The 20,274-nt window shown below is 36.4% G+C and overlaps 1 protein-coding gene across 1 annotated transcript in view; it reads right to left on the bottom strand.

The window, feature by feature from the left end:
- Positions 1-20,274, bottom strand: part of MAN2A1 (mannosidase alpha class 2A member 1) — a 214,105-nt gene that overhangs the window by 95,307 nt on the left and 98,524 nt on the right. Inside the window, exons 10-12 of the mRNA XM_053565980.1 lie at positions 19,460-19,642; positions 15,282-15,396; positions 13,882-13,949 (exon numbers count right to left, since the gene is read on the bottom strand). Coding sequence (XP_053421955.1) covers positions 13,882-13,949; positions 15,282-15,396; positions 19,460-19,642 — 366 coding nt within the window. The remainder of the gene's footprint in view (positions 1-13,881; positions 13,950-15,281; positions 15,397-19,459; positions 19,643-20,274) is intronic.

Genomic DNA, 20,274 nt, shown 5'->3' with positions numbered 1-20,274 from the left:
GTGTCTGTGACAATCAGAAATTAATCAGACAAATGGGGTGGGGATGTGTGTGTGTAGTTGGGGAAGGAGGTTTTTGTTTTGTTTTGTTAGGAACTAGGCCACAGAGTAAGAGGTGAGTGCCAGGTGAAACTTCATCTGTATCTATAGCCACTCTCCACTGCTCATATCACCCTCTGAGCTCCACCTCCCGTCACACCAGGGAGACTTTAGATTCTCAGAGGAGCCAGAGGAGCTCAACCCTGCTATGAATTGCATACACAAGGGATCCAGGTCGTTCCCTCCTTAGGAGAGAATCCAATGCCTAATGATCTGAGGTGAGCTGTAATGTGCTGGCAGCATCCCAAACCACTCCCCCGCCCTCTGTGGTCCATGGAAAAACTATCTTTTACAAAACCAGTCCCTGCTGCCAAAAAGATTGGAGACCACTGCCACAGAACACATCTCAAGCCCTGGAATGCCTCCTTTGAAACTTGTTCTTAAGAAAAACAAAAGGCTTTCTTGGGACACCATGGTAACAAGGTTTCTGCTATATGCCATGGAATGCAATACAAAATCAAACACTGTCTGTACAAGTACTATTGTGTGACGGAGGCCAACTAGTACCACACCCTTCAACTTAACAACAATAAATGCAAGATGTGAGTCTCAAGAAAAAACTTTCCCATAAAGTTTCATCATTATAGACAAACTGCTCAATTGTCTAGCAAATACTACACATACTTTTTCCTCATAATTTTTACCTTCTTCTTCTCTAAGTTTTAGTTCTCAATTTGGCAAACACCCACGTACCAAGCACTACTTCCACACTTCCCTCAACTATTCCTAACTTCTTCAATTCAAACAAGTCATTTTCATTTGCTCCACGTCACTGGAAAGGCAGGTTTCATAAACATTTCAGCTAAAACCTCAGAATTTACCGACCCCATGCTTTCATTTTTACAGAAAGAAATGGTAATCTAGGTACCTTATTTTCAAACTTTAAATAAAACTTTAAGAATATAGAATATTTGACCAACTCATTATTACTTATTATAAAGATTTAAATTTTAAGCCTTTTAAAATATTTGTTCGTATGATGAGCAAAGCTGAAACATATATATCCTTGTCCACAGTTTATCTGCGTCTGATCATTTCTGCAGGTCAGGTTACCTGATTCAGGGCAATTCCCAGATCAAGCACTCCGGGCACTAGGCCACTTATCTCAGTGACTGCCATATTAAAATGATGAACAAGACCCAGCCCAGAATCTCAAGGGATTTAAAGCTCATCTCCCTGGAGGAACATCACACACACGGTACAGGGAGGACAGTAGGAAAACACGTAGCCCCATGGAGGCTATGAGGATGACACCTCACCCTGACCTAAGGATGCCCAGGGAAGTTTCCAGAGGATAGAAAAGACAATCAGAAACTAATCAGGCAAATGGTGTGTGTGTGTGTGTGGTGTGTGAGCATACATGTGCACCTGGAGTTGGGGAAGGAGGATTTTCTTTTATTTTATTCCAGGCAGCAAAGGTCTCTAGAGGCAGTAAGAGAGAATTCATAGTTCTGTGTACACATCATTATCTGAAAATAATTGTTCTGGGGCTGGAGCACATAGTGCACGCTGAGGTGACCTGAAAGATGCTTCCAGAGAACCCAAAATGCAGACATAAAAGTCCAGTTAAAGAGTCTGAAGTTTATCCTTAGGACAATGGGGGAAAAAGGGAGGATTTGGGGCTTAGAGAGTCACAGCAAACATCAGCTGCATGTCTGCCAAGTATTAGGTGCTATACTATGAAGTTAGTTAACCTTATTTAATCTCTCCAACAAATGTGTGAGTCAGGGACACCTGTCATAGGGCTGTCACTGTTACTCAGGTGAGGGACAGTAGCAAGCTGAAGCAGGGTAGCGGCACCGAAGATGAAGAGGGGTGGACAAATTTAAGATACCTTTAATAAGGTGAAAGAGAATGTCTAGCACCTGTTTCGATACAAGTTGACAGTGAAAGAGAAAAGGCAAACATGAACAAGATAATCCTTTTTATTTATTTTTTATTCTTTAGTAATAGTTTACTTTTTATTAGATCATAACTGTGTACATTACTGCATTTATGGGGTACAGTGTTCTGATTTTATATACCATTTGGAAAGTTTGTATCAAACTGGTCAACATAGTGTTCACCTCACTTATTTAATTGTTGTGTTTAGACATTTATACTCTACTATTAATACATTTGACATGTACCCTTCCAATATGCACAGTAGGTGAGATTCCACCGATTACCCTCCCTCACCTGTCCCCCCCACTCCCCTCCTATTTATTGTTCAAATTCATATACTTTTTAGAGTAAAACAGGCTACTAATGAAAACTTAGAATACATGATTATTCTAAAGTCGAAAGAGCTTGGGACCACAGAACAGAATCAAGCAGGGAGGAAGGGTTCCACTTTAAACATGCCGACATAGAGGTGCTAGCGGGCCACACCCAAAGAGCCATGCACCTGATGTGGGGGTAGGTGGGTCAGGAGGACAGTGTCTCGTCTCAGCAGAGTACGCTGGGACTGAATGAAGACAGCAGAGTAGGACCTATCTCTCTCCCCAGAAGCTTCTATTTTTCTTCTGGTCACGACATAATTACTCAGAATGTTGGATGTGCCTTTCCACCTCTTTTAGATATAGAGGGAGGAAAATTGTTAGAAAACTGCTCTTACATTATTTATACAAGTTCTACCCCAACTAAATAGAACATTTCTACCTCCAGTTTGAGAATAAAGTTGGAAATAACGATTTGGATTTCATTATGGCAAGCTGTTTCCAATGCCCTTTTACTTCCTCATTTTTTAATTCGTCATTTTGATTCATCTTGCAGTCTGCTGAGTTGACTTCATCAAGAATATTTTAAATTTTATTTTTAAAAAGAAGGGAAGAGTGCCTATGGTATGTTTTATAAGTGTCTTCGTATTTGAAAATGTCTTTTTATGCTTTCACATATGAAAGACAATTTTGAGTATAAAACGACTTCACAATTTCATCGTCTTCTTGTCAGAGGAGAGGGCATGGAGCATTTTCTTCTGTATTGTACCCTCCACTCTCCGTCTTTCTGCCTGGGCACTTTTACAATATGTCCTCCTTCCTTTTTTAATTGAAATGTTACCAAGATGTGTGGTGGGGGAGGGGGGTGGCACTTTTCATTTGTATTGCCAGCACTTCATCCTTTTCACCTATAAAGAGAGGCCTTCTTAGCTCGCCCAGGAAACTTTTCATCAATTTTATCTTTGATCATTGCCTCTGCTGTATCTTTCCCCCTAAAGATCTTTAATTCTTTTGTTGGAATCCTGTCCTCCAAACCTATCATCTTCTTTCTCCTTCTTTCCATTAGTTTGCCTTTTTTCTACATTCTTAAAAGATGATCTCCTGGGCATTTCTTTTCTTGTCACTGACACTCTCTTTCAGTGTCAACGTCTCTCTTCCTCTTCCCATCACGAGTGCAGATGGTCTGCTATCTCCCCCACAAAATCTTCCTTTATCTCATTCCCCCCTCTTCCAAATCATCTTGTCATCTTTTCATTCCCGCTTTTTAACTTCTATTTCATAGTTCTTAAAGGTGAGGACTCTTAAATGTTTTGAGAATTGCCGCATCCTTTGTCTTCTTAAAAATTTTTATCTGGTCTCTGTACTAAGTCATTTTAACAGGCAAGTTGCTCTTCGGAGTCTTCACGCTACCCCTCTTGTTTTGTTCTGTACAGCTCTTTCATAGCTTTCCCATAACTTTCCATTCACTTATCATCACAGAAGTGGACATCCACCTGGATCCTGTTTGCTAACGCGGCCCTTGGTCTCTTTTATTCTGGTATTGGTTAAAGTTCCTCTCGTATCTAAAGTTACTTTACTTGACAAATATTTGTTCAGCACCTACATTATGTCAGGTATTTTGCCAGGAGATTCGAAAGCAAATAAGGTCCCTGCCCTCGTGGAGCTATCATTTTAGCAAGGGACATCTCGAGAGACAGCAAGGGAAAGATGATACGCCCAGTTTTCTAACACTTGGAAGATGTAAAGAGGATGTGAAGTAGAAAAACATCAGTGAGTAATGAGCTCACATGCACACATCCAACCTGATTGCAAACTGCCCAAGCTAACATCCACGGTGGCTGTGCCTAGTTGGTTTTCAGTCTTCTAGATCAGCTGTGATGCTCTGGACAAAGGGAGGACTATGTTATTCTGGTGCTGTACACTCTAAAAGCACTGACTTCCCCCACTGTGCAATCTTTGTAAGTAACAAAACTGCAACTGTACCCATAAATTTACACAAAACACCAACAGAAAACAATACGTGCCACCTCCAGCAGCAATCTCCTTGAGTGGACATATCCTTAGACCAACCGTCAGTTTCCTACTTGTTCCTGCCTATTTTATTTCCAGCAGATTCAGTATTTCAAAATACAGATGCCCTCTCACTGATGTTGTCAAGGCTAGTAATAAATCTATTAACTGAAGCAGTTAAAGTGACCTGAAAAGTTAAAAATAGGAAGTCATTAAGATATCTACGTATTATTTTTAATATTTATTTTACCATAAAACGTACAAATGTGTATCCTTTCTAATCTATTGATTTAAGAGCAGAGCCTTTATTTTGACTATGGGATCAGTAACTGGGATTTCTTTCTCCATAACCAAACATGTGATAATTATCCATGGTTTCAAGCTTAGGTTTCCCTAAACTAGGACAAGAGCATAAACCCCCAAACATTAAACACTCTGAGTGCAGAATGTTTCTATATTTTTTACAATTTCTTTCCAAATCTTTTGCAGTCATCTCACCCATGTTCATCAGTGACTTTTATTGAATATTTCCAAAGCACTCAACTTCATAAAAAGAGTATTTTTACATAATTTATGAGTTTAACAAAATCAATCAAATGAGAGAAACATCACAAGTGCTTTACAAATAAGTAACTGATTCATGACAACCACACATCCAAAAGAATGGAGGAAGGGAGGTGCACTGGCCTGCCAGCTAAGCCTGTTAGCTATAAGACTAGGACAATAGCACGAGCAGAGAAAACCAATGGAGGGAATCAGTTCATCTAGTTGTTCAGTTTAAGTGAAGAATGGTCAAGAGAGACCAGAAAAGAAAGGCGAAAAAAAAAATAATAAAACACAGAACAGTTACCTATCTTCTTCACATCCAGGAAAAGTAGTACCCTTCTAGAAGGAAAATATTTGTCCACTTTTCTAGTTGATAAAGTACCAGAATTTCAAAGCCTCAGAGACAGACATTACAAAAAGGAAAAGAAATCAATCGCCACACTTGCTTTACGAGACCTGCGTGATGCATTTATTTCTGTTTATCATTGGTTAGCAAGTAACTGCATTTTTTAGTCCAGTCCCACCAGCTTTGCAGTTGTGGCTATCTTAGGTTTTGACTGTCAAAACCAAGGCTTTGTTTTTCCTGTAACTGTTCATCCTTTTCTATATTTTCAGATGAGCTTTAATGGGAAACTGAGAGAGTCAGTCTCAGGGTCCCTAGTCAGCCATCATGTAAATTGGAAATGTCAACTATTTTTTTTTAATATAATAGGTGTTATTTCATCTAAGTTGATGTGAGGTTGGAATAGCATTTCAGAAATTAATACTTACCATTCCTGATGTCATAAAATAAATAGAAATGCTTAGGCTGGGGAGAACATTGGGAAAGACAGAGCCTTTCCTCTTCATGTCCTCCCCTAGAGACCTTTACATTTCCCTGAAAAATTAGGCAAAATGCAGCCTGTGAATGATTGATTTAGAATGGCAACTACCAGATTATTTTATGTTACTGCCCAGATGTGATTGCTCCAAAACTATTTCCAACCACCAGTCAATGCAAAGACCATTTTTTTTTTAATGCAAAGAACTTTTAATATAAAATTAACAAATGTTAACTTGGATGTTGAAGGTACCTCCAGTTCCCTAAGAAACTTGTGGTTATTTAAATAATGTACTATATACTATTTAATGTTATGGGTAAAGAATCCTTTCTAAAAACATCCCAGCATATTATTGTGAGGATGAAATAGGTTTTTAAATAATCTGTGGTCAACTGATAGCTCAAAAAAAAAATTGAAGTTAACAAAACATAACGGAGATGGAATGAAGATAAAAATACACAAACACCTTTTATAAGCATTTTATACTTAAACAGAAAATCATTTCAGGAAAGGATTTATGAACTCATCCCTCAAATCCAGTATAAAATTCATAAATATGCTATGTTATTAATGCTGTAGACCTAGGCTAGACTAGAATAGCTCAGATTTTATGCTTTAAGAGTCTCTGGTACTATCAACTAGCCATTCCCTCATAAAAGAAAAGTTCAATGCAGCTTTAAAAGGTAAAGATATGTCAGTTTTTCTCATGATAATAAAAACCTATGGAGGATCTAGGAATGTTAACTCTTAGTCAAATCCTGTATTCTACTATAGCCTTGAACTCATTGGGATAATTTAAACATACAGCCCACTATTTTAAAGAAAGAATCTTCTTGACTTAATAAACTTAATCTTCCTAACTTAATAAACAAACACTTTTCTGCTAACTAATGTGAAGACATTTCTGTACTAGTTTTCTAGTACATGGCAAGATGTGAGCTTAAACCTCCAAAATCCACAAGCAATAAATCCAGTTTCTACACTGATTATCACTAACACCCTCTGGTCTCTCCCACCACCAAGGGCAAAGCGAGCTCCCTCTGAACATTTACAGATTTCTCAGACAAGTCATAAAATCTCAGGTCTATACTTGAGCTACAAATGCTTTTATAAAACCTATATTTATAATAAACAATATAGCCCAAATCTGAGTGGTTAGAATTGTGTTTTCCTAGAAATTTCATTTGAGAAAAAAAAAGGAAAGAAAAAAGAAAAGACCATCGTAAGCTTAGTTTCATTTGAAAGTTATATTTAAACAATTGATTAGAAATTATTACTTTCTCACATACATTTTTAGTTGGCATAAAAATGCATTGAAGACATGGTAACAAATGGAAAAAAATCATCTAAAGCCTTGAATCCTTATACTAACAGATAACCATCTGAGAGGAACTATTCATTTTTTTAATGTTAAAGCTATAGTTTATTTTAATTTTGTAAAATCATAACTGTGTACATTACTGCATTTATGGGGTACGATGTGCTGATTTTGTGTACAATTTGGAATGTTTATATCTAACTGGTTAACATATCATTCACCTCACTTATTTGTGTTTAGACAGTTATACTCTACTATTACTATATTTGACGTGTACCCCTGCCATATGCACAATAGGTGAGGTCCCACCAATTATCCTCCCTCCCCCGTACCCCCTCTCCCCTCACCCTCCTCTTCTCTTCTTCTTTCTGGGCTATAATTGTGTTTTATCCTTCATCTGAAAGTATGGGTAATTATATACTGATCATAATAGTATTGAGTACATTGGGTATTTTTTTCCATCCTTGAGATACTTTACTAAGAAGAATATGATCCAGTTCCATCCATGTAAACATAAAGAGGTTACAGTCTCCATCTTTTTATGGCTGCATAGTATTCCATGGTGTACATATACCACAATTTGTTAATCCATTCATGGATCAATGGGCACTTGCACTGCTTCCATGACTTGGCAATTATGAATTGGGCTGCAATAAATATTCTTGTGCAAATGTCTTTGTTGTAAAGTGATTTTTGGTCGTCTGAATATATGCCTAGTAGAGGAATTGCAGGATCGAAAGGCAGGTCTACTTTTAGTTCCCTAAGTGTTCTCCTATTCACAAGAACGTATTAAAAAACATAAAATGTAGAATCAGGCAACTCCACTATGTCAACAACAACAAAAAGAGTGCTATGTGTAAAACAAATCAGATAAGTTCAACTCATTCGATTACTTGAAAATAAATATCTTTTGTACCCACTCATTCTGAAAAGCCCCCCAAAATGCAATCTCAAAGTTAACTCTGTAAGAATGAAATGATGCTGAGACGCAATCTAAAATGTTTTATATCTCATGTCTTAAAACTCCAATACCTCAAATGAGCAGTTATATAAATTCCATGTTGTATTGAATTTTTATTTATTTTAATTTGTAGTAGTATTTAAATTTTATTAAGGAGCATTCTGGTACCCAATCTCCAAATATTAGACAAAAGATGGGGGAAGAATATATATCAGGATATCACATTTTCACACACAGTGTGAACCAAATTCAATGCGCATCTGGAGTCTCAAGCTTAATATTCTCTTTGGTCAATATTTAAAATGTATTTCAACAAATCTTTATATTGAATTCCTACTATGCTGAATAGTGGGAACTGTGGAAATAAATAAGTTCTACCCTTGAGGTGTTTGCAGTCCAGGTGGGTTAACTTCAAATAATTTTATGGGCAGAAGTAAGTCAGTATCAACTGCCAGACACTCAAGTGACCCACCTGGGAAATGATCCAGAAGAAAATGTGGGTCCAGTGTCCACAAAAGGATGATATTTGGGGCACCTTGTGGGGAAGGTGACTTTGTTTTGCACATGGAAGGCAGGTGAATGGTAGTAGTCAGCACCACTGCAGTGAACTCCAACAGCCTATCTCCCAAGATGACTGCCATCAATCCCTTTGCTTCCTTCCTATGTATGCTCCTTACATCAAGAAATGGAGCATAAAGTACAAAGAATCCTCAAAGAACTTGAATTAGACATTCTATTTGATCCCACCATCCCATTACTAGGCATTTACCTGGAAGAAAAAAAATCACTTTATTGTAAGGATATTTGTACTAGACTGTTTATCTCAGCCCAATTTACCAAGATATGGAAACAAACAATCACCAAGCTATGGAAACAACCTAAATGCCATCAATACAGGAATGGATTAACAAGCTGTGGTATATGTACACCATGGAATACTATTCAGCCATTAAAAAGATGGGAGACTTTACATCTTTTGTATTAACCTGGATGGAGTTGAAACACATTCTTCTTAGTCAAGTATCACATGAATGGAAAAGCAAGTACCCTCACATTAATCTGAAATTTAAAAAAAAAAATGAAATAGAAATTCCTTCCCCTTGAATCTTCACAACTCTTAGTGACTTATTCAACCAATACAATCATTGCAGTAGAAATGACCTACTAGAAATTCCAAAGATAGTCCTAAGAAGCCTTGCTACTTACACCCAGAAAACTCACTCTCATTGTGAGTTAGAGTCTTGGGACTCCCACTTTTAATATACTCCCTCTTGGAACTAGCCCCCATGTTCTGAGCAGCCTGAGTCACAGGGAGAGGCCATAGGTATACACTAACAGTTGACAGCATAAGCTGAACCTTCAGCCAAACAGGCAACAGGAACTTCAGCAATTTGAGGGAGCCTTGTTGGATATTCAGCCCAGTCAAGCCTTTGGAGAACTTCAAACTCAACCTCCAATTGATTCCAGTGGTGTAAAGGACCCCAAACAGTTCTACCAAACCATGAGAGAGATAATACACAGTATTTAAGACACTAAAATTTGGGGGTAGAGTTTGGTATGTCATAGATTAAAAAATCTGACTATCAGGTGAGCCTTTCCTCAGGAGGCAATGAGAAGTCCCTGGAGGATGTTGAGATTAGAAGTAACTTTCTCAGAGTTCTGCTTTGGGCAGATTCTTCTATTAAGGACACATGATAAACTAGGAAATTAGAGAAATTAAAGACAAAAGGGCAAGAAGCCACGGCAGTCTTTCAAGCAAAGCATAAAGAAGGGCTTAAAACAGAAAGTAATGGGAATGAGAAGAGGAATGTCAAGGACTCTCAATTGATGAAACCAGGGAGAACCTTTTAACAAGCAAATGGAAATGGGGGCATGAAAAGCCTTTCTGCAGAATTAAGTACTTAATATCCCGTTGATAATCTGAAGTCACCCAATCCCAGAAAACACTGACTTCCTGTGTCTCCACATTGTTAATGGTTTCTTCTTTCTTGGAGAGAGAGGGAGGGAATGTGGAAGGGAGCAGGAGAGAAAGAAAGAGAAGATCGCTTATGGGTAAATATATTGCTAAACGTCAGAAGTACTTAAAGGTAAATCTGTTAATAGTTTCGTAATAATAGTTTGAATATATTACTCTCAAACTAAAAAAAAAAATATTCTATTGGAAAATGTTTCGAATTTACAGACACGTTACCTCAATATAATTTTGATTAGATACTTGATTGCCAGGGTCCCACCCCTAAGGCTGGGTCCTTTAAGATCTGTGAAGCTGGCAGCAATCAACTGAAGAAAAGTAAAGCTAGACACAGCGAGAAATAAGGAGACAGGACACACAGACTAGAGTTTTCAAAGGTGGGGAACATGGGGGACCATCACTCATTTGTGAGGTCCACCAAATGGCCCAAAGTCTTTGTTCCACTCAGCTTTTATTGAAGGCTATTTGCTCAATTAGCACACAGATAAGTTGAGGAAGAGAACAAAAATGTCAGCAGGTTCACTGAGTAAGCATGTCAGCTCTTATTCTATCTATAATCATTAACTTTAAGGGGGTCTGAGCAGCCGTGAAAAATCCAAAACCTGAGCCTTGTGTTGGGGGCAGCCTCCTATCCGTGGTCACACACACAGATTGATTCCTTGGGGATCACTGTGGAACAGATGCCCAGACAGTGTCAGGCTCCTCTGAAGAATTGGTGGAAAGAAGAATTTTCCTCTGATCTACACCCACAGACATCTTCCTCTTATAAGGGGGAACACCAGCCTTCCTGCCCATATTTTAAGGCTCAAGCTCTTCCCTGGATCTCTGCTCTGGCCAAATACAAATCCCCACAATAGGTATTTGCTTTGCTGTTGACTGGGCAGGGGACGGCCTACTTAATGTTTCTTGCCAGGACTTGCATGCAGTTCCTCCGTGGCCATGATTTCTTCAGTGTTCACAAACCCAGCAAGGGTGTTTGCGAGCTGTATCCCCCACAGACCAAGCTTCCAGAAAAAGCAAGAACTGCTCAGATAAGGAATTTAGCGGCCACTTTAAAAGTTTTTATTCTGCCCTGCTTAGCTTGTTTCTGTTTTTCCCTTTTTCTGGGAGTGTTTTCCTTTGCCAAGAATGGGTTTTTTGGTCCCCATTCTGCCTGCACTTGATAGCATTTTGAATTATCGATCCTAAACAAAGAGTACCTTTGCAACTTGTCAAATCACACAGCTACCTAGGGTTATAGTATTTATTCCTGTCCTACCTGAACAGATGGGATGCTGAACAGAAACTGAATTCTCTACACCCATCTCAGACTTCACTTTGTATCATCAATGTCTCAGCATCTTCCAAGTCCCTAATCTTGCAAGTCATTGTTTTGTTTCTTTACAATCAATTTCCATAGGAAATGATAAATGTAGAGAGGAACAGAAACATCTTTTTACATTTATGAATTACCTAAGGTTAGAAAATTTATGACATGTTGAGGGTAACCTAATTTTAACTCTTAAATGTACCTATTTTCTATACCAAAACTATTGGTTTACATACTACTTAGTTCAAATAACTCTGTGAACTAAATTAAGCACACCAAAATGTACTCAGGTCACTTTCAGCAAACTATGGTCTTCTTTTTACATACAGTAGAACCTCCATAGTTGACCAGCTCCCTACATTGACCACCTCTTCAAGCTGACCTAATTTGCACAGATGAGACAAGCACCACAGGTACATCAGGACAGCAGACCTAGTTCCTTAGGTGAACATCTCTATGACGACAGTTTGTTACAGGGCATTAGGTAGTCAATTTACAGAGATTCTACTCTTGCTACAAACCAAATTATGTTAGGCTATAGTTTTAACTAATGTTGCCAATAGCACAATCAAATTCATTTACATATAATACTTAAACACTATAGGTTTAGATAAGTGTATTTCAAATTCTTACATTATCACCTCCCTAAGAACTCTTTTTAGACATTTATTTGTTAATCACCCTCCATTCAATTGTTTTTTCTCCTTCAGTCGAGACAGAGTTCTACCCTATGCCCTGAGCAGAGGGCAATGGCATCGTAGCTCACTGCAACCTCAGACTCAGGCTGTGGGCATCCTGCTGCCTCAGCCTCTGAAACCACTGGGATTACAGGCGCTCACTGCAGCGCCCGGCTGGGTTTTTCCATTTTTTTCCATGACTCGGGGTCTCACTCTCGCTCAGACAAGCCTCGAACTCCTGAGCTCAAGCAATCCTCCCTCCTCAGCCTCCCACAGTGCTGGGATTATAGGCGTGAGCCACTGCGCCACAATTTTTAGAACACACACGCAGGGTGCCAAAACTCCCTATTTTAAGAAAGGAAAAAAAACATATTAAAATTATAAGACCCAAGTCACATTTGACTTCCCCAATTAATTACAAGAGACACAAGATACAAAGATAACAAACATTATCAGTAAACATTGAGTATAATCACTTTGATACAGTTTTTTCCTTTCTTAAAATGTATATACTTTTTTTTGGCACCCTCCATATAAACACTGCTTAACCTTTTATGTACTTTACCTGTACTTTGTATTTTTAAAAGAGTAAGATGTACTTCTGGGGAGTTTACCTTCCCCATTGAAAAATGCAAGGATTATCTAGTGTTACGGGTCCAGCCCCAGCTGACCTCCTCAGAACACACACCCATGGGGACAGAGATGGGGCAGGAATCATTCTTATAACCTGAAAAAACTAAGATCTTCCTCTACTAACATATTTTTTTAAGTTAATAGATGAGAGGATTATGCCTAACATCAAATAAATTTACTAATACCACAGTTTATTAAGTACAAAATATTTAAGGGACAGTCCTATAACCCCAAATGAACAAATACACTACTTATTTTTTAGGGCAGAGAAACATTTTGTAATTTTGTAATGAATATTTCTTTCATTGGTATTATCCTTTCAGCCTAACTATGTATGACCTGAGAGTCTGAAAGCTCTGAAGACTTCCGTGGTGTTGCTGAGAACTCCAGCATCACTAAGAGTCTCTTAACTTCTTGTGCTAAGGAATAAACTGCACGTCTGAAGTCTATACTTACAGAAGAAATTTATACAAATAAGGCTTTAGTTTACACTTTACCAACTTCTCAACATTACTAGCAACTGTAAATTTTCTATAATACTTTGATTCCATTTAAAAAATAATTTTAATAAAGTATACTTAGTTAAAATCACAAATTACTCTTCGAAAGTATTCTTTTATCCTGTAATTTGTAAGAAGGTAGTATTAAATTTCCTCACTTTGACAATGAAAGGTTACATTACAAACCTCTTATATATACAAAACCACTGCATTCCTAGGTCCACTGGGTAATGACTGAGAGATATTTGATCATGAGATCCTTTGATGGTTAAAGAATTCACGGAATTCTCATATTCACAGAATATTTCTTTATAAATCAGAGGAGCCACCAATTAAATGACCTGATTTAAAGTCACTGAACATCCTTTTGATTTGCTTAACCATAAAATAGACTAGCAAAATGAGAGTTATCTAGTGAACAATTTATGGTAGAAATCTTCATCTTCTAATAATAATTTTCTTCTTTCATTTAAAAAATAGGAGGATCAGGGATAATAAAAACAAGGTAATTAAATGAAATGTTAATCAAGAAAGGATAGAATATAAAAATAATCAATATTATAGAGAAATTTTTTATCATAAGCTATATATTTACCATCTCATACCAGAATCAGTGAAAAATGTTGTTATAATTTATTCAGCAATCGATGTACACTGTGTTAGCTATTAGCAATGAAGTCAACAGTCATGGAAGAAAATCTATCCTTTAGAAAATGTTTTTAAGTTAATAAACTGATTAAATGAAATACTGCTCAAAATATATGCTAGAGACCAGATCCATAAAAAATAAAAATATTAATTCAGAAAAACGGTAAGGATTTATGAGAAATTGCGAATTACCTTGGCTCTGCACTCAGTTGTATTATGTTTTTTTGTGGCAGAGAATCCTGTGATTTTTGCTTGAAATCCTATAAAAGTGAACAATAATTTTTATTTTACTTTTAAAACTTAAGTTTCAAAGTTAGCTATGTAATAGTACTGTGGAAATCTTGGAAAGGACATAATGGAAAAAAAATCCTGCTTCCAGCTACATAAACTACAACAAAATTCAAAACAATCTCTGTACACATGTGTGCATGTATGCAGGTAGATGTGTGCAGACGTGTGTGTGCACGCATGTGTTTAGATTCAAGTACAACAAGTCTTAGGAACATCAAATCAGAGTTCTAAAGACAATTCTGCAAAAAGCTTTTCTATTTACTCTGGTACCGTATGTTTTATATCCTTAAGAGATATAGATCCATTTTACTTTAATGTAAAAATAGATAATCATGACTTGATTGTAAGCATCAGTATATGAAAATGTTGAATGAATCTATATTTCTGATTCTAGATGTATAAATTCAAAGTACATGTAAAATTTCAGAGCCCATCATTCATAGTAGACAGTAGTAATAAATAAATTACAATTAAGAAAATATCTGAATTGTCAAGTGGAAATGTATAAAGGGTTGCAACCAGCCACTTTCTTGACTGTTTTCCTTGCTGCAAACAGCACGTATCACTTTTCATAGCACTTTCTGTTCTATCAGCTCTTCTCATCTTAACAAAAGCTCAAGGCAAGGCAAATACGATCATCTCATGTTCCAGATAAATGAATTAGGGTTCAGGGATGTTTAGTAACTTTTTCAAGGACCCAACAATCAGGTGCAGGGCTGAGGCTAATTCCTTAATCACTGCTCTATTATTATACATACGTCAGCACTGTCAAGGCACTCAGTGGACTCATCCTGAAACTAGGAGACTACTCAAATTCTAGAGGTCAACAAGAACAGGTTAAGGACTTAAAAAATTCAAATGCTGAGGGGTTTCTAATCAAACTCAAACAAAATGTCCAATTGCCTTACAATATCATCTCAATAGTGTTCTAAAAGCCTATATATTTCACAAATCTTGAAATACTCGTTTTATTTGTCAGGCTTAGATTTAGTCACAACAAAATACATATCAGAAATCAAAACTGACACTTAGAGAAGTATAGGTAATATACATGAAGTAGTGCAAATTTTTTCAAATAATATATAAAGAAGTAATTATTCAGGCAGTCCTCAGGTTACAAACAAGATAGGTTCTGTAGGCTTGTTCTTAAGTTTAATTTGTACGTAAGCTGGAACAGGTATAATTATCAATGACCCACTGCTTGTATTTCAATGTTTCTTTACATTAAGCCTCACATCCCCTTTACTAATATAAGAACAGAAGAATCACACATTTTTATGAATATACAGAGATCAACTCACCATGTCTAGGAAGGTATCAGAAGAGTAAGAATCATACTCCTGTTTGTCCTTCAAAATAAGAAGAAATGCAGAATTTCCAATTATCTTTTCCAAAGCCATTAGTGAATGAAAGAGTCTGCAAACCAAAACTTTTATTAGCCTCGGAAATAATTTTAAAATCTGCATACAATATTATCAACTTCTTTCAGAATGGCCAAACCACCATTACTGTCATCTTGCATTCACAAAGGGGGAACTATGACGACTCTGTAACAAACTGGCTTTTTGCTCATCAGAATTAAACACTTAGAAAAATGGTAAATTAGAAAATATCAATGATAGGAACTCATTAAAATTGAAAGCTTCTAGACCTATCTGAAGCATATAAACTTATTCAAACTATTTACATTTGACTATCATCCCAAATAAAAAGAATATTTGGTATGGTGACCCCAATAACTGAAAGGCCTAGCAGAAAACAATGATTTGCAGAGGCGCCTGTAACTCAAAGGAGTAGAGTGCTGGCCCCATACACCGGAGGTGGTGGGTTCAAACCCAGCCCCAGCCAAAAACTGCAAAAAACAAACAAACAACAACAAAAAAAAAAAAAAACGATACTTTAATGTAGAGAAAACTTCAACGAGGGTTGAAACAACAAAAGAAAACATGAGATTAATTTAAATTAAATTTAATTAAGAGTCCAAGCCATTCTCTAAGAATTAATACAGGTATTGTGTTGAATTTAGTTTTCTATTCTTGTTTAAAAGAACTAGAAGGAAGAGAGTTTTCCACAGACCTGGATAATGAAATTGTCTTCATCTTTGTTAATTTTCTTAGTCCCTGAAATTACTGTTTTCAAATTGTATTTTTATGTCTGAGGAACCAACAGGATATTTAAGAATCTATTAATTTATTGTCATTTCTGGAATATATTCTTGGTACATTACCAGCTGTTACTACATAACTACTAAGGGGAAAAGAACCCGAAGATTTTTTTCTTAAGGTTTTGCAGACCAGGCATCCCTAGGTAAACTCACACTGGAAAAATCTATAGAGAATATTCACTAATCATGTTTTCGATCAACTATGGGAATGAATCTATTATAATTATGAGGCAATTATATTATTTTAAATGCTTTAAAGACATTTGTGCTGTTATACAACAGAAAAAAATATAAAAGAAATTTGAAATAACTTTTTTGCACAGTGTTAAGATTTCCTTCAAAGATGTGATTATGATCAATATTAAATAAATACATTTGCATAGTAAATTTATAATTTTAATACTAAAATCTTAAGGATTTGAACTCATTCAGTCATTTAATTAAATTTCTCAGTATTCAAATGAGTTGTTAGATAGTACTAAGTGTTCTCAACAAGCTAAAAAAAATCATACAAATGAATATAGTTCAGTTATGGAAATAAGTCGCTCAGTCTACATTTATTTCCATTATCTATATGGCTGTCTTTATTAGGCTACCTGGACCTGCAGAATAAAAGTTATGTTTTCTACCAGCTAAAAGCTTATACGTATTACAGTGTATTAAAGAGTCCAAGTAAACTGAGTGCGAGTCAGAAATCCACGTTTACAGCCTAAAGGCACACACGCAGCCTTCCACGGAGAGGAGGCCTGCAGACCACAGCACAGCATACAAAACTGTTTTGCTTAAAATAAAACAAAAGTTTGGGAAACGCTGTGTAAAGGAAAAATTTAAATGTTTCAATATATCATTAATATGTGATTTCTTGGGCCTTCTAATTTCCTAGCATGCACTTACACTCTTAATATGGAATACAGTGGAGGGAAAACCACTTAGGAATCCCACTTTTCTAGTTTGCTGCCATAGTTGTTTAAGGAGACTGTTCTCTGTTTGTCATTTACAACTTGATCTACACGTTAGGACCCTTATGTTCATCCTTTGTATGGTTTTCTTCTGCCTAACCATAAATACAAGTTAGGAGTAATTGGCTGAATTCTAAACATTTCTGTAATTGATCTCATTACCATTTCTCCTTCCCTTCCACATAAGTCCTTTTACTGACTTCTAGGCTGAAATGTCCCTTACAAACACTGTCGCAGTTTAATTCATTTTTCATGCTATAATCAGAATCACCTCCAATTTTGCCATGATATGTATACATTCTTGCTCTCTAGCTTATAATTACATCAATATTTAATCTACTGTTGAGAGTATGGCTTGGTAAGTCACTCCAGTATGCCAGAGGAGAAAGAACCTGCATCCCTGCTAACGTGGTGGAGCTATGAGACCTGAATCGCTTACTTGTAAGTTTCTTTCACATGACATAAAAATAAGCAGGATCAGATCTATTCTGTTTCAGGCTGCTATTACGGAGCCCAGTGCCATCCCTAATTCATACACATGTTCACAGGAGCATCTATGCCAACACGTGAAGGAACAGTAGTCATCAGTCCAAGAGAGAACACCCAAAACTGGCTGCCTCTTGTTGATTATTCTCTAACTTGTGTTTTGAAACATCCTCCTTAAAACATCTGTGCTAATGACTGGGTAGTTGGTTATGACTTTTCATTGAAGTGTGAAGTGCTCACGTAGCAAATTTATGAATGTCAAATACAATTTTAGAATTATTGTCTTTTCTTCCCTAACGTGCAATTCAATACAAGGAAGTTTTTATAAGCTAAAAGCAACATAAAAACACCTGGAGGAAGTAATGACAGCCCTTTAGGAAAGGTCATGAGACACAAAATGTTCCATAGCAAAAACTTAATGACCTGTACTCAAATCTCTTTCAATCTCATCAGCTAAAGAGCAAGTAGAAAGAATAAGAGAATGATTTTTCCATGTCTTCTTAGAAGCTCTGCTGTGGTCTGATGCTGAGTCCCTCTCTTAAACTCTCAGCAAACCAAGGCAGGAACAGGTGAAAAGGAAAAATGGAGGATCTGAACTTACTGTCAATAATGCTTTCTGTGGGAGAAATACTAACATCATTATTACCTAATGAATGTTTTCTACTTTAACCCAGATCAGCCTGAATAGATGGAAGCCAAAAGAAAATTGAGAAGATGGTCAAGAAACTGCCTTGAATGTTTAAGTCCAGTAATGAAACCTAAAGAACGTTTCTTCTAATTTCTAGAAACCCAGTCAAAATATTGTAACTAGATTTTTAGTCAACATTTACTACAATTAGTAATATAATTTGTGGGTCAATATTTTAAGATTGATTTTATGTATTATGTATACTTTTCTCATACAGCAATAGTTATAATAAAGATATCACTTTTAAGAGAAACACAATTAAATGATTGTAAAATAACAAAGTATAACATCGTTGACAGAAAAAATATCTGGAAGAAATAATTGTCTTAACTCTATTTAAAAAAAAAAAAAGTCAAAACACTTTCCCCAATATAGGATTCCCTCTGCACTAACACCAATGGATACTCATCCAAACTCTGGTATGACAGACAATTCAAAGGGTTACAAAGGGTAAGGCTTTTTCCCTTGTTGGAATGCTCTGTTTACAAAGTCCTTTGATATTCTGAGATGGCCGTAGGCATTATTTCTAATTGTTTCATACAGAAATAACTGAACTCGGATTCCCTCACTCATCTAACAGCCCTTCAATGAATTGATAATAGGTTTTGGTATCAACACCTAGACCAGCCCTTCCCATTCCCAACTGCCTGTATCATTTATAAATGACATGCTTTCTAGGGCCTTCTCCTTCCTAGCTATGCGGCTCAGCTTATTTTTTTTTTCTCAATGCCCCTCTATTGAAAAAAAATATATATCTAAGAACAATCGGATATGAAGTAGGAAGAGATTAAACTGATATTCAGTGAAGATAGAGTCTTCATCTCCCTGAATTATAACTATGATTAGTTTGATCCTAAGTCCTTGGTCAAGCAGATAACTCCAATCACCACACTGTATTTAGGGGATAATAGCATCAGCTTTCTTTAGCAATAACAACGTTTCACTACAGTATTTGCAGAAACGCACTGCAATAAAATGCTGGGGTGGTTAGGAGTCTGTCAACAGAGTTCTTGAAAAATGTTTTATAAATTAGCGATGTTTTGCAGTAGCAATGCATACGAGGGATAACACTCTTAATGAGGTTTGCCTTACACTAACAATTTCATCAAAAGATATATAATCTATGACCCCGAATGTAAAGAGATTCTTTTTATGAAGATGATTTTCCTAAAATTACATTACCTGGTACCATAATCGACAACCACCCAATCTTTCGCAGTTCCTGTGATAGCATCATGATGTTGGAATAGTCCCAGATTCCTTCTGGCTTCTGTAAGTGTCTTGTAATATGGTGATGAAAGAAATTTATTTATCTTGTATTTCTCAGCTCGTCTCAGGGCAAGATAGTAAAGAATTTCAGCAGCCCTAATGGCAAAAAAAGTCATTGGTTTTTATTTAAAAATAAATATTATATATTATAATCTAAAACATGTAAATTGACAATGTTTAAATGTTTTTTCTAAAATCCACAATTTTAGTACAATTTATGAGAAAAAAAAACACAGATAATAAACATATATTAAACCACCTAGGTATCCATTTAATGTACCTAAATTCTCAATCATCAAATCACACCATGACCAGACTGATACCAGGGGCCTTTACTCTAGATGATCCTGGAAGGAAGCCTGCACCTGTTGGCAGCAAGGTTTATTCATGTCTAACACAGTAAAAAAATATCTGAATAGAGCGGTAAGAATTAAATAAATGTCCCCGTCCATTCTTTTCTCCTAAAGTAGCACAGACAGTTAGCATGAACACCATGAGATAGCCGTTTACTCTCATAAACGTACTTTAAGAGGAGAGATGAGAAATGCATGGTCATGTGAATTAAACACTTAGAGACAGAGAACGATGGCCCAGTGACAGCTTGGGGGCAAGGGGTCAGTCTCAATTTTAAATGACAGCATACAACAAATACAGAGAATTTAACAATATGAACTGAGAATGATAAGTAGGATATCATGTCTCATGTTTTTTAAAAATTTAGTATGAAA

The sequence above is a fragment of the Nycticebus coucang genome, chromosome 17 (assembly GCF_027406575.1).
Source record: "Nycticebus coucang isolate mNycCou1 chromosome 17, mNycCou1.pri, whole genome shotgun sequence".
Taxonomy (NCBI): domain Eukaryota; kingdom Metazoa; phylum Chordata; class Mammalia; order Primates; family Lorisidae; genus Nycticebus; species Nycticebus coucang.
The sequence above is the reverse complement of the archived record's forward strand: the minus strand, read 5'-3'. Positions and strand labels throughout refer to the sequence as shown.